Raw genomic sequence first — 13,643 nt, 5'->3', positions numbered from 1 at the left:
CTCAAGGCCCCACTAGCCTAGTAGTGGGGCCTTGCATTCCTACGATAAGGATCTCCTAATAAATAAATAAATAAATTGGAACCCTCGGTTCTAGCTGCTAGATTTTCAATTCATATCGTTTTGGTTTTCAATTCTGCATCTTTTATTTTCAATATTTTAATAAATAATATGTTTGTTCATAAATTCAAATTTAAATTAATAAAGTGCAAATTAATGAGCTGATGTTACCTGTCTGCCATATTATCTTTATGGCCATGGTTGAATACGTTGGGCCTACAGACCATGTGTCTTTTGGTATTACACAGTACTAGAAAACTCCTGTAACCCCTCCAGTGGAGAGTAGTAACCAAGCCTACGTAAATACAAAAAATACCATTATTTGCTTCCAAACAAAACAGCTGTTACAACCCTACTTGCGGCGTTGCCACTTCAAAGGCCACGGCCTGGAGTTAAACGCAGCCGTGGCGATGATGTCACCTGTCTGCCATGTTATTTTATGGGACGTATGAAGTTAACCACGGCCCTGGCCGTGATTGTACAGGTCAAGTTTTTGCTGTTAACGCTGTTCGGTAATTGTTATTCCATTGTTCGGCTCCACAATATGTTCGATGTCAACTTACCATGATCGAAGACAGATTTTAAAGTTTTATATAAGTTTAGTGCTGTCTTGGCTCCATGCTCCTTATTTTTCCTCGGCACTTACCACAGATTATTGGGGCGGATTGACATTGACATAGTGATTGCTCATGAAATGTAACACAGACAGGAAACTATCAACTTGTCAATTTAAAAGGAGTACAGATTCAAACGGATTAAGCTTAATTAAGCTTACGAATAAAAGTATGGGGATCTGTTTGTGTTCCATATAAACAGATATGGAAGTGTACCCATGTTATTTTTATTTATGTATTTGTTTTTAATGTATTTTTTAAATGGAATATTATATTATTTTCGTGGGAAGGTCGGAAGTCGCTTAGATTCTTCTATTTACATAGTATGTTTGAAAAGTGAGTTCTACCTCTGTGTATGTGTAGGAAAGTAATTGTATGAACAGCAGCTGTCAACTGGAGAGAAAAAAAGAAGCATCTGAAAAGAAAGTGAAGAAATGTCAGTTTTTAATGTTTTTACTTTTTGAGCTTTGTTCGTTTGTTGTATCACTTGTATTTGCATTCTGCAGAATACCAAACAGCTAATAGTAACACTTCCTTAGCATTGTAAGTAGTACGATAGAACTTGGGTAAATAAAACTTTTTAACATTAATTATACTACCATAAAAAGCTGGGAAAATGTCTAAGTAAAATAACCTAGTTGAAGGTTGCTTGCATTCTTTAACCTAAAGTCAAGTGATGCATTTTTTTTTTAAGGAAACGTTACGATTTAATCAACGATTAACGATTGGCTGAATATTTTCTTCTTGAATATGTTAGTTTAATTTAAATAAAATGAATAGGTGGTTCATTAATTAACAGGGCCAGCATAACAAAGTAGGCCTAAAATCAATAATGCTAGGCTACAGTTTATTATAGTCAGAATATACCAACTTATAGTCTGAAGACTATTTCATGTAAAAAAAAAAGTAAATAAGGGGTAGAAGACGGGTACACTTCCATATCTGTTGGCACAAACAACCGAATGAGTAATATTGATTATTCGATTGTTTAATTCGATAGCCTATAACGTTTGGTTAGTTAGGTTAAGTTAACCTTACCTAACTAACCAAACGATATATCGAATAATCAATATTTTCATTCGGTTGTTTGTGCCAACAGATATGGAAGTGTACCCTAGAAGACCAACAAACAATAGTCCTAACACCTAGGAATGTCAAAAAGTTTAAATGTTAAGGCTATAGGCCGAGGCCCTACTACAAAGTTCTCAAAACCCAGGCTCTCAGAATTTGTCACTGTAATTTATAAGAAGAATAGTCACTTAAGTACTTCTTCCTTTTTTCCTTATCTTTGTAAATTTCTGGAGTGTTTAAGAGTCTGTTGCTGTTCCTTTCCCTTATCCACCACACTGTTGGTCGCCTCTCTCTTTTGCCTACTATCTTCAACTCTTCCACCAATGTCTTCCTCCAAAAGTTACTGGATGTTCCAACTCTTTTTTACTTATTGTGTTTCTGTTATATTCATAGAGTCTGGTATCCATGAGCTACGCTACTAAACCAGAGAGTGTTTCAAAGGATGAGTGGATGAGCAAACTAGAGGACGTACACGTACATCAGAGCGACATGAATAAACTAATAATGAACTACTTAGTCACAGGTGATTTCAACAGCTTTTAACTTATGTAGCCGTAGGAAGAATCTACTTAAAGGTTTCATTAAGCGAACAATTTACTTAATTTAATGAACAGAAGGTTAAACCAGTTTGATTCAGATTTTATAACTCAGTAGGTTACTGTGTAGCTCTTTGATAATTTGTAATATGGACCAAGCTGTCCTAGATTATTGGATTTTAATGAAAGTGTCGAGTAGTCTAAAAAACCAGGTGATTTTTAGTCAGTAACCATTCACTCAATAGGCCCTAACTTAGGCTACTCACTCTTACTAGTTACTCAGCCCCATACTAAGATTTTAGGCTGAAGGGCGTTAGGGTAATTCAATTCAATTCAATTGGTTTATTTACGGCAACACTCATTGTACAATAAATACCATACTTACAAAACACAAAGCTTTCTCATTGAAATGTAGCATCTCTTTTGTTGATTTTTTTTTATATAACTTGTTGCAGTTCAAAACCTTACTGTTTTGACTGAAAATATTGTTTTGACTTGACCTTGACAATATATCAGTCAGAAATTATTTGATGAATATCCTTCTTGAGAAAAAAATGCCTTTGATAAACAAAAATTATATTATTTCCCCTAACTTCTCACTGGAAATCTCAGGTTACATATCTGCATCCTTCTATTAAAAAGCCTGAACTAAGTTTATATGATTACAATATTTTTCAGATTACAGTTACTTTGTCAATCATTTAATAAACCTCTATCCTGAAAGTAATTGATTTTGACATATCCCATTACACTTCTAGAATATACATTTGACAAAACCTTCAAAATGATACACTTATGGCTGGTTAGAAAAAAACCTGGCAGAGTGGGCAAGAACTTCAAAAATATTACCGTATTTAAGTCACAAGACCACAGTATAACATTCTTACATTTTTTTTAACAAGTGGTTTTCTGCCGGCAGAGGGTTTTAAGGAGGCGGCAGAAAAGTTTCAACAGGAGTCGGGAGTGCAGCCTTCGATGGATTTGAACCTGATGGATAACCGGATCCGGATCAGGGACGCTATCCAGGGAGGCCGGATCCAGGAAGCTACTCTCCTAGTCAACCAGCTTCACCCGGATCTTCTAGACAATGATAGATATTTGTACTTCCATCTGCAGGTAGGGCTGGTTATATGTAAATAGTGTAAGTATGCCGTCTGCCTGGCTATAAAGCCAGTGGACAGGGCAAAATTGATTTTAAAAATTCTTTTGATTAAAATCTGAGGACTACATATATTTTATCAATGATGTTGTTTTATTGTACCTTGTTGATTTGATAATTTTATCAATCAGTGTTGCCATCAACAAAATTGATTGAGTAAGATGGAATTGTTTAAAATTTATATCATTAATTATTCCCCCTGTCTGAAAACAGAATTACATAATTTCTCTTTGTTAGGCCTAACTTTTTTTCTCTTTTTTCTTTTTTTTTTTGCTATAACCAATGATTTGAGGATTGAAAAATGTAGGCTAATGTACATTCATGCTTGTAGCCTACATAAATTTTAATCAGTACCCTGAGGAAAGTATTTTTGTTTTTTAATGTACTAAGCTTAAAAACAATGACATTGTATGCCACAAAAATAGTCTAGCAGCTACCATTATGTTTACCTTAATTAACACAGCACATGTCCTAAATGTCTCGATTACAAAAAGGTCTTGCAAGCGCAAAGAGGAACAAACTAAGAAGACTTTCCGGCTAAGACAACTTTTCTAACCTAATTTTTTCTCTTATGACTAAAGAAAACGAAAAGAGAGGACGTTTCTTGAATGTTGAAAAAAACTTGCTAGTCCATTAAACTTCCAATGATATGAAATTTTTTAACCTAAATCTAATAAAAAAAACCTTATTTTTGCAGCAACTCCACCTAATAGAGCTGATCCGTGCGGGGAATGTTGAGGAGGCGTTGCAATTCGCTCAGGACCAACTGAGCGAGGTCGGAGAATCAGATCCCGGAGTGCTGAATGAGCTGGAGAGGACACTCGCTCTTCTGGCCTTCGAGGAACCCAATAACTGTCCATTCAGCGATCTTCTAAATCAGACTCACAGGCAAAAGGTACCATGGTTATTTAGCAAGTTTTATGTTTACACAAGCTTTTGTGTAGTTTTATGGTTGATTGAATGAGTTTTGGCTGTGAATATCTGTTGCCAGTCCATAGTGTGAGACAAGAAAACCTCATCAACTCTGTTAAAGACCGATCTACAATAAAATCCCTTTTTTCAAAGGTAGGCTAACATATTTAGTCTACTAAACTGGTATGAATTTAAAAACCAATTTTGTATAAATTGACCGATATGCATGAATTAAATTTTAAAGCACAAATCATACATCAGTAACTTAAATAAACTATGATGACGGGATGAATTGCATCTCAACACAATAGCTAGTGTTAATGTCTTCGGCTGATAAACCAGACATTGCTGTTCCTGCGACATGGCTTTTGGACAAGCAAGGTAACAGTACATTCAGTTCTTCAGATTGCGTATCACCTTTTTCAGGTTGCAAGTGAGCTAGACACAGCCATTTTGAAAATTGAACGCCAAGATCCTGCTACTTTTCGGCTGTTAAACCTATGGAAGTTGATTTTGTGGGCGCAGGACGAGCTGGTGAAGTGCCCCCTCGTTAGGTTTGCCCGAATGACGAACCTCGGATCCGCCACCTTCCTGCCGGAAATCCCTCAATGATTACCTTTTTCAGGTGGCAAGTGAGCTAAACGCTGCCATTTTGAAAATTGAACTCCAAGAGCCTACTACGCCTCGGCTGTATAACCTGATGAAGTTGATTTTGTGGGCGCAAGATGAGCTGGAGAAGAAGAAGGTTAAGTATGCCCGAATGACGGACCTCGGCTCCGCCACCATCCTTCCGCCTCAATGACATCAAGATGACCAGTTCTTTCTCAACCAATGAGATCAGGAGGGACTTTGTGAATAAACATTCGTGATCATAAAAATGTCAAACTTTTTTTCTTTTTCTAATTTTTCTATCGTTTTTCTTATGAATAATTAGTTGTTAGTGAATGGTTTTTAATTTGTTAATGGTATAATTAGATTATATTTTTGTTTTGTGATGTTTGTTAAAATAATTAATCATTTAGTTGATAAGTTTACTGGGTAATTTATTTAATTGTCTTATTCATGTTTTTAATGATGTTTATTTTTTCATTTTTAACAGGATTAGTAACTAAGGATGCTAAGAAAAATTTATAATCATTTTAAATCATAAAACATTGTATAGCTACTACTGATATTGAGTTATGAAATCAAATGCTTGGTAAAATCATTTAACAGATTGAACAATGATCGTGCTTTGTTATAGATTGTTCATCCTTATGGACCAGCCAAACACAATTAATTCTAAGATTAGCTCTGTTTGAATTTTAAGTTTGTACCGATTCAATCATTTCAGTTTTTGTTTTTTATGCCAACTGAAAACCATTTTAATTTAAACAATTCTTAAAATAATGGTTTACTTATGAAAGAGTAAAGCATCTATCAGAAAAACACTCTAAAATAATAGAGATTAATTCAGTCCACATCAGTGCACTCAGACGTTACCAACATAAACACACATGAGATTAAGTGTAGGAAAAGGTCATGCAACCCTAACTTTGCCTGATTGAATAAAATTTTCATTTCATTTTAATTTCACGTAAAAATAATGCAAAATCTTCAAAATTTGCAATAGTATGAGAAGTCTACTTGCACTATTCAGTGTCAATGACTCATATTTATATGATTCTTCGTCTTCTTGCTCTATCATAATCTATTTTAACACAGTAAGGGTTTTTTTCTGTACCATCCCTTTTCAGCTGTTCTAATTAACCAATTTTAACAATTGAAGTGTCATCAAAAGCTTATGATCCGGCACCTGTGAATGGTAACAAAAAAGGTTATTTCCTTCAAGGCTTTGTCCCCCTTACATTTCATTTCCAAAGAACCAGTGTTGCTTACTACATTCTTTATAACGGGTTAAATATTAATTGTAATCCACCAGCTGATCATTTAGTTGAATGCTTAACTAGTCAGATTGTAAACTAGAGACAGACGATACAGTTTATGAAAATGGATTTTTAATAGGCTACTGCTTTGATAATTTCTATATGATTGATGCTCTTAGTGAGATAAATAACTTTAGTTCTCTATGGTGTAGATCTAGATCTTTAAAGAGTAAACGGGTATTGAAATTATTTTTAACTTGGAATTCAGTTTTAAACCCTATTAAATGCACTATTTGCACATGGGTTCTCTCGTAATTCGTAATTTTAAATTTGAATTGTGTTACAAACTTTCTACTTATCAATAATTTTGATCATTTCAGTGTGATAGTAACCGATTTTTTTACTGATGTCTTATTGCTTTATCTTAAGTTTATCTTAGTTTGCAGGTTTAGTAACCTTAGCTTTCTAATGAGAAAAGAATCTTTTTGTTATTGGTTGTATGCAGATTGGTGTAGATAATAAATGTTTGGTAAATTCATATATCTTTATTTTATATTCCACGATAAACAATTTGTACAATACTGGTAACAATATGGATATCACCTAGATTTACAATGTAGGCTATTACAAGTTTTTCAAGCAAGTTTTTGTAATTACGTTTCCATGTGCTGCAAAAATTCATTGACATACATTCTACATGTCCAGTACAAGCTATTTGTAGATTAAATACAAATTCCAACGTTTACAATGCTGAAGTGTTCTAATTGAAAAATACATCAAATAATATATTTAGTTTAAAAACCTTGACAGAATTCACACAATTAAAATTATCCTGAGCACCCTTATGACATCAATACATTGAACTATAGCCAAATGTAAGATAGTGTGTGTAGAAATTTTATTTGTATAATTCATTTATAACTTAAATTTGATAACCCTAGGTCAAATGTGTTCTTAAATTGTACAGTTTTAAATAGAAATAACAAATTGGGAAAAAGCTCAAATTTGAAAATCATATGCTTGGATGACACCAAGGATATTAATTCGTAACTGATACGACTTTGTATTTTAAATACTTTATAAGGTTTGGATCATAAATCTATCACACATTATTATAATTCAAAAGATGTTCTGCAAGTACGAGTTTAGATCTGCCTTTTTATTTTTTTTATACAATCCACTGAACTGAATTAAAAACTTATGGTTTTAACACATCTATTCTTTCCAATTCTTAAAAAATTTGTGGATACATTCTCTGTAAATCTATTATTCAATCCTTGGTACAATCTTTTGAGCTTAGGCAATTAAATATGTCAGAAAATCATTTTAGGACTTGTAAGGTGGATATTTAATGAATAAACTGTGTCTTAATTTTTAACAAAATTTGACATAAGTAATTTATAAATTTATTTTTCTGTTCTGGGTTTATCATATTCTGCAGTATTAAAAAAATATACAACAGTAATCTACAAACTATCACATTGATATTTATAATAAAAACGAGATCACTTTAATAAAATCACAATAAATCATATAACACAATTAGAATTTACATATTATTAACATCAATATAAAAGTAGCGTTCTCGTTTTCGCTCTCTAAAAGATAACAATATTATTAAGTAAACAGATAAATGCAGCTAATATCAATTATCGCATTGTCATAAATTGCTCTAAAAACATAGTTTAGTTGAAGCAATTATTACTGTACAAATTCTAAAAATAAAGGCCATATAATAACAATCACATGTGTTTAAGTAGGACTAGCTTAATAACTAATATTTGAGTTTGTTAGTTTTTGAACCATACACCTGAGTTATGCGATTTTAATATAGCGTAATGAGATTTTAATCCAACTTTGCTTTTATCACTTAAGATAGTTTTTTTTTTTTTTTTATCTTGCAAGTTATGGAATTTACAAAACAAGATCTTGCATTTGTTGCAAAAAATTGAAGGAAAATAAAGACGATAAAGCTACGTAACTTAGCTAAGAATTCTTAGCACCATTATGAACAACCATTGTGCCACAGGTCGGTATTGGTTGGTTGTACAGAGAACGTTTTACGAGCTGCAGGAGTTAGGGTAGGTTAGTTTATAATACAGTAGACTCCCTCTTATCCGGACTCCTTGGGACCGAGGCCAGTCCGGACAACGGTTTTTCCGGGTAAACCGACGTCCCCAAAAACTCGTTAAAACAGGCCGTTTTAATGCATACTGTACAGTATTTGACTTAAATTTAGGAGAGCATTGTATTTAGACACGTGGTTACTGGTCTCAAATCTTTCCCACGAGAACAGCCATTTTGGTGCCGATCTAGTGTGGTTAAACCGATGGGCTGATAAAAATTGTCCGGTTAATGAGATGTAATTTCCGCCGAGTGTAGTCCGGTTAAACGTCCACGTGGGTGAGTACCATGACTATCTGCAGTACTATCCTGACTATAAACTGTAGGTCCCTTAGTTGCCATTAGCTTTATAGGCTATTAATTAACAGCTGTGTCTAAGGAATATGTCGGCCTGATTGCGCCACTCATCCTACACTCATCTCCATTTATACTTGGCTTAAAATACCTACTTAGTCGCTGGATCAGCTACGAATTTTGAAACAAAGGTGGTTGTTGTTTAGGAAAAACAAATTTGTTTTATTTTCACCATTACTAATCTACTATCTAAGTGGAGGCAAGCTAGGGGTACAGTGCGGAAATTCAGTCCCTGAGGTCTCAGATTCAAATCCCACCAATCACAATTTTTTTTTGTTCAAGGACGCTAGGCACGAGGCCAGGATTGTTTTTCACATTACTTTACGTTATGGTAAAAGTGTTTATCAACCAAAAGAATTGTTATTCAAATTACTTTTTTTAAAGAAGCACTCTGTACAACCATTAATACCAATGATTCTCTAAAGCTATGTATTCACATTTTCTAATAATGATGAACAATAATAAGAACTACTGTATTTGTGTTTTTAACCTACAGAGTCTAACTAGGTATTTAAAGTTCATTCAAGTCTTTTAAAACAATAAACTAGAATAATACTACAATTTGAGTGGAAATACACAGATTGTTCATTTTGAGACTAGATAATAGTTGCTTGAGTACAGTATACAAACTTATAAATTTGTAAATATTAATAGCTCCATTCATTTTCTTTCTGTTGTTACACTTATGTAGCCTACTACAGAAATACCAAAATTTACCTTTTTCCAGTGCGTTTTAAACTTTGAAAAATTGTGCCACTATTATTTTGAGAGTTTACTGGAAGAATATTGGTAATCTTAGGGGTAATTTGAAATTGTATTATTGCAACACCCACTATTTTTAACCATGACAAAGGTTATACAATTGTGATGCTATCACGGGTAAGAAGTCTACTTTAGTATCCAAAGTGAAGCTAGTACATTAATGTAAACGCCCCATTGCAAATGTACAAGTAGCTTTTTTGTAAGCCAGAATTCAATTTGGCCAAGCTTTTTTTTATACACATTTTAAACTTTGTCCAAATATGAATAGGTGGAATTGAAAAATGAAATTATTCTTAAAATCTAGTTTACACACATTATTAGCTTAAGGATGGCGGTTCAGATTAAGTGTTGGAATTGGGTATGCTTATACATTAAGTATTTATAAAAAAATAATTATTTGATTTGAGGTATTTGAGGTTTTTATAACTAGCATTAACTAGTTTGGTAGTAAATTTTCTATTTCCAAACTAGTTATGGTATCTAAATATTTAACTATTATGAACTACTAACTGCAGAGGAAAACCAAATTATCTAATAATTTTAGTTTTGATCATATTTAGCCTACATAAAAAACCAACAAATTTGGTGTGGGCACAAGTCCCCATGGCCCTTCTCTCTTTTTGTCACTAAACAATAACTTTTATAGTTTTTTTTTTACAGTAAAATATACATTAGATTAAGCCTAAGCTTAAAAAAAATAAAATATAAGGCAGCTCCTTTAGTTTGATTCCTGGCTTACAAAACATACTACACGGTAATGTTTAACTATTTTCTGCGTGAAAGAAAAAGCTGATAGCTAACACACTGCTCTTCCACATTTGATAGATCACTTACAGACAGACAATACACATATATAAAGGCACTCAACCCAGCTCCTGTGTTACGCAGCCCACTACGCAGACAGGACAAGCAAAATGCCGCAGAACGAGCGGTCGCTGGTACAGACTACGCAGAGCTTGCGCTGTGGAAGGCAAGGATCTGTCGTCTATCTGCCTAGCGGCACCCACTGCGGCCTAAGCAAAAATAGACATGTTTAAATATATTCTTTTGGTTTTATTTGAAACCAATAAATACAAGAAAGCTTTAGCCATGTTTATCGTAAACATTTTTCCCAAGCAAACATGCTTGGTGGACAAAAACCTAGCCAGTTTGTATTTGTGTTAAATTCAATTTTTTCAACTTACCTTTTGCAAAGCCGCACTCCCGTCATATTTGTGGCCGCAAGAGAAACTGATGACTTCGCTGGGTGACGTCAACTCATCGTTCTGAACCTTGAAAAATTACACAAATCTACTGATAAATAAATCTACACGAGAAATACAGCTCGTAAATAAAATTGTTGTTTACATTAATATTGAATTTCTTGTTACAATTTCAAAATAAATTCAGTCTTCAATACAAAAATAATTAAGGACTGTTTTTCATGGTTTGGAAAAGAGAAGACGTCTCTACAAATAGTTCTCTTATAATGGATACTAGGCCAACTCTTATTACCAACCTCTTTGTACTGATTTATTTTATTTTATGTGGTGGTATTGCGGGACTGAATTAAATTTAAACAATGAAAACATATGACTGTGAATGTCAATGTGAAATAAAAAATATATCAGCAAATTTAAATACAGTAGAACCTCGCTAATTGAAATTTAGAGGAAATACAATATATTTTGAATCGTGAGAAGTTTGAAATATAGAGAGTTTGATTTATAGAGGTCAGAATAGATAAAATTTGAATTATGGAGGTCCCAGTTTTAAGTGTAGAGAGTTTGAGAGAACGGAGACTAATGAACGCATCGTGGGAACATCAATAAGAGCGTCATTACATGTTTCAACAGGCGTATTTTTTGTCCTGAATTGGAATTACAGAGGCTTACAGTAACGGTAACGCAGTTTAAATTGTAGAGGTTGACTTTGAATTTTGGAGGTAACAGTTTGAATTACAGCAACAACATTTGAATTGTAGAGGCTGTCTTAAACATAAAAATTACTTTTTGAATTTTGGAGGTTTTCTGAGGGGAACAAACAAACATTTCTAATTATAGACGTTTTTGAATTAGAGAGGTACTACTGTAAATGCATAAAAAATAGGTGTTGGAGGTTTGAGATTTGAACCAACCCACTAGGCCTAGTACAGTGATCTCTAAATTGATTAACTTCAAAACCTAAGGAAATTATATAATTTTAAAATATAGCATTGAAAAAGGTATGCCATCTTATCAGTAAATTCTTTATAGGTGTGTTGGAAGACTAATTTATAAAATCATATAGCTAGAGTCACTTACGGTAAAGTCAATGTCTATGTAGGGCTGGGCTGGCTGCTGACAACTGATCTGTGAGATAATCTGGTCCAAACTGAGAGGTTCTGAGGCTAGACTGGCTGAGGTCTGCTCTGACCAGCTGAGACCTGACAGTAGCTCCATCACTTCTGGCACATTGTTGTCTGTGGACAGATTACATAATGTCACTCACAGTAAAGTCAATGTCTATGTAGGGCTGGGCTGGCTGCTGACAACTGATCTGTGAGATGATCTGGTCCAAACTGAGAGGTTCTGAGGCCAGACTAGCTGAGGTCTGCTCTGACCAGCTGAGACCTGACAGTAGCTCCATCACTTCTGGCACACTGTTGTCTGTGGACAGATTACATAATGTCACTCACAGTAAAGTCAATGTCTATGTAGGACTGGGCTGGCTGCTGACAACTGATCTGTGAGATGATCTGGTCCAAACTGAGAGGTTCTGAGGCCAGACTAGCTGAGGTCTGCTCTGACCAGCTGAGACCTGACAGTAGCTCCATCACTTCTGGCACACTGTTGTCTGTGGACAGATTACAATGTCACTCACAGTAAAGTCAATGTCTATGTAGGACTGGGCTGGCTGCTGATAACTGATCTGTGAGATGATCTGGTCCAAACTGAGAGGTTCTGAGGCCAGACTGGCTGAGGTCTGCTCTGACCAGCTGAGACCTGACAGTAGCTCCATCACTTCTGGCACATTGTTGTCTGTGGACAGATTACATAATGTCACTCACAGTAAAGTCAATGTCTATGTAGGGCTGGGCTGGCTGCTGACAACTGATCTGTGAGATGATCTGGTCCAAACTGAGAGGTTCTGAGGCCAGACTAGCTGAGGTCTGCTCTGACCAGCTGAGACCTGACAGTAGCTCCATCACTTCTGGCACATTGTTGTCTGTGGACAGATTACATAATGTCACTCACAGTAAAGTCAATGTCTATGTAGGACTGGGCTGGCTGCTGACAACTGATCTGTGAGATGATCTGGTCCAAACTGAGAGGTTCTGAGGCCAGACTAGCTGAGGTCTGCTCTGACCAGCTGAGACCTGACAGTAGCTCCATCACTTCTGGCACATTGTTGTCTGTGGACAGATTACATAATGTCACTCACAGTAAAGTCAATGTCTATGTAGGGCTGGGCTGGCTGCTGACAACTGATCTGTGAGATGATCTGGTCCAAACTGAGAGGTTCTGAGGCCAGACTAGCTGAGGTCTGCTCTGACCAGCTGAGACCTGACAGTAGCTCCATCACTTCTGGCACACTGTTGTCTGTGGACAGATTACAATGTCACTCACAGTAAAGTCAATGTCTATGTAGGACTGGGCTGGCTGCTGATAACTGATCTGTGAGATGATCTGGTCCAAACTGAGAGGTTCTGAGGCCAGACTAGCTGAGGTCTGCTCTGACCAGCTGAGACCTGACAGTAGCTCCATCACTTCTGGCACACTGTTGTCTGTGGACAGATTACATAATGTCACTCACTGTAAAGTCAATGTCTATGTAGGGCTGGGCTGGCTGCTGACAACTGATCTGTGAGATGATCTGGTCCAAACTGAGAGGTTCTGAGGCTAGACTGGCTGAGGTCTGCTCTGACCAGCTGAGACCTGACAGTAGCTCCATCACTTCTGGCACGCTGTTGTCTGTAGACAGATCACTTAATGTCACTCACTGTAAAGTCAATGTCTATGTAGGGCTGGGCTGGCTGCTGACAACTGATCTGTGAGATGATCTGGTCCAAACTGAGAGGTTCTGAGGCCAGACTGGCTGAGGTCTGCTCTGACCAGCTGAGACCTGACAGTAGCTCCATCACTTCTGGCACGCTGTTGTCTGTAGACAGATCACTTAATGTCACTCACTGTAAAGTCAATGTCTATGTAGGGCTGGGCTGGCTGCTGAC

At 35.6% G+C, this 13,643-nt stretch overlaps 2 protein-coding genes and 1 long non-coding RNA gene across 5 annotated transcripts in view; 1 reads left to right on the top strand and 2 right to left on the bottom strand.

The window, feature by feature from the left end:
• Positions 1 to 1,093: 1,093 nt before the first annotated feature.
• Positions 1,094 to 6,752, top strand: LOC128994020 (glucose-induced degradation protein 8-A homolog). Of its 2 annotated transcripts, none has more exons than XM_054418223.1 (5): positions 1,094 to 1,214; positions 2,136 to 2,265; positions 3,198 to 3,394; positions 4,135 to 4,332; positions 4,975 to 6,752. In XM_054418223.1, the coding sequence occupies exons 2-5, from the start codon at positions 2,148 to 2,150 to the stop codon at positions 5,149 to 5,151; spliced, it is 690 nt and encodes a 229-aa protein (XP_054274198.1). In that variant the 5' UTR covers positions 1,094 to 1,214; positions 2,136 to 2,147; the 3' UTR covers positions 5,152 to 6,752. The 2 variants fall into 2 exon arrangements, with proteins under 2 accessions (XP_054274198.1, XP_054274197.1); XM_054418222.1 differs by lacking the exon at positions 4,975 to 6,752 and adding an exon at positions 4,776 to 4,968.
• Positions 6,753 to 9,023: 2,271 nt separating this feature from the next.
• Positions 9,024 to 11,962, bottom strand: LOC128995912 (uncharacterized). 2 transcript variants are annotated; one of them, XR_008490992.1, is made up of 3 exons: positions 11,924 to 11,962; positions 10,639 to 10,725; positions 9,024 to 10,467 (listed from the first exon to the last, which is right to left on the bottom strand). It is a non-coding gene; the product is annotated as an uncharacterized LOC128995912 (long non-coding RNA). The 2 variants fall into 2 exon arrangements; XR_008490993.1 differs by lacking the exon at positions 11,924 to 11,962 and adding an exon at positions 11,737 to 11,833.
• Positions 11,963 to 12,993: 1,031 nt separating this feature from the next.
• Positions 12,994 to 13,643, bottom strand: part of LOC128995726 (uncharacterized) — a 35,195-nt gene continuing 34,545 nt past the window's right edge. The window contains exons 34-36 of the mRNA XM_054420745.1: positions 13,457 to 13,573; positions 13,270 to 13,386; positions 12,994 to 13,199 (exon numbers count right to left, since the gene is read on the bottom strand). Coding sequence (XP_054276720.1) covers positions 12,994 to 13,199; positions 13,270 to 13,386; positions 13,457 to 13,573 — 440 coding nt within the window. The remainder of the gene's footprint in view (positions 13,200 to 13,269; positions 13,387 to 13,456; positions 13,574 to 13,643) is intronic.

Source organism: Macrosteles quadrilineatus, unplaced genomic scaffold, assembly GCF_028750875.1.
Source record: "Macrosteles quadrilineatus isolate MER2022 unplaced genomic scaffold, UCM_ALF_1.0 Scaffold_5__1_contigs__length_97177068, whole genome shotgun sequence".
In the NCBI taxonomy this organism is placed as follows: Eukaryota; Metazoa; Arthropoda; class Insecta; order Hemiptera; family Cicadellidae; genus Macrosteles; species Macrosteles quadrilineatus.
The sequence above is the reverse complement of the archived record's forward strand: the minus strand, read 5'-3'. Positions and strand labels throughout refer to the sequence as shown.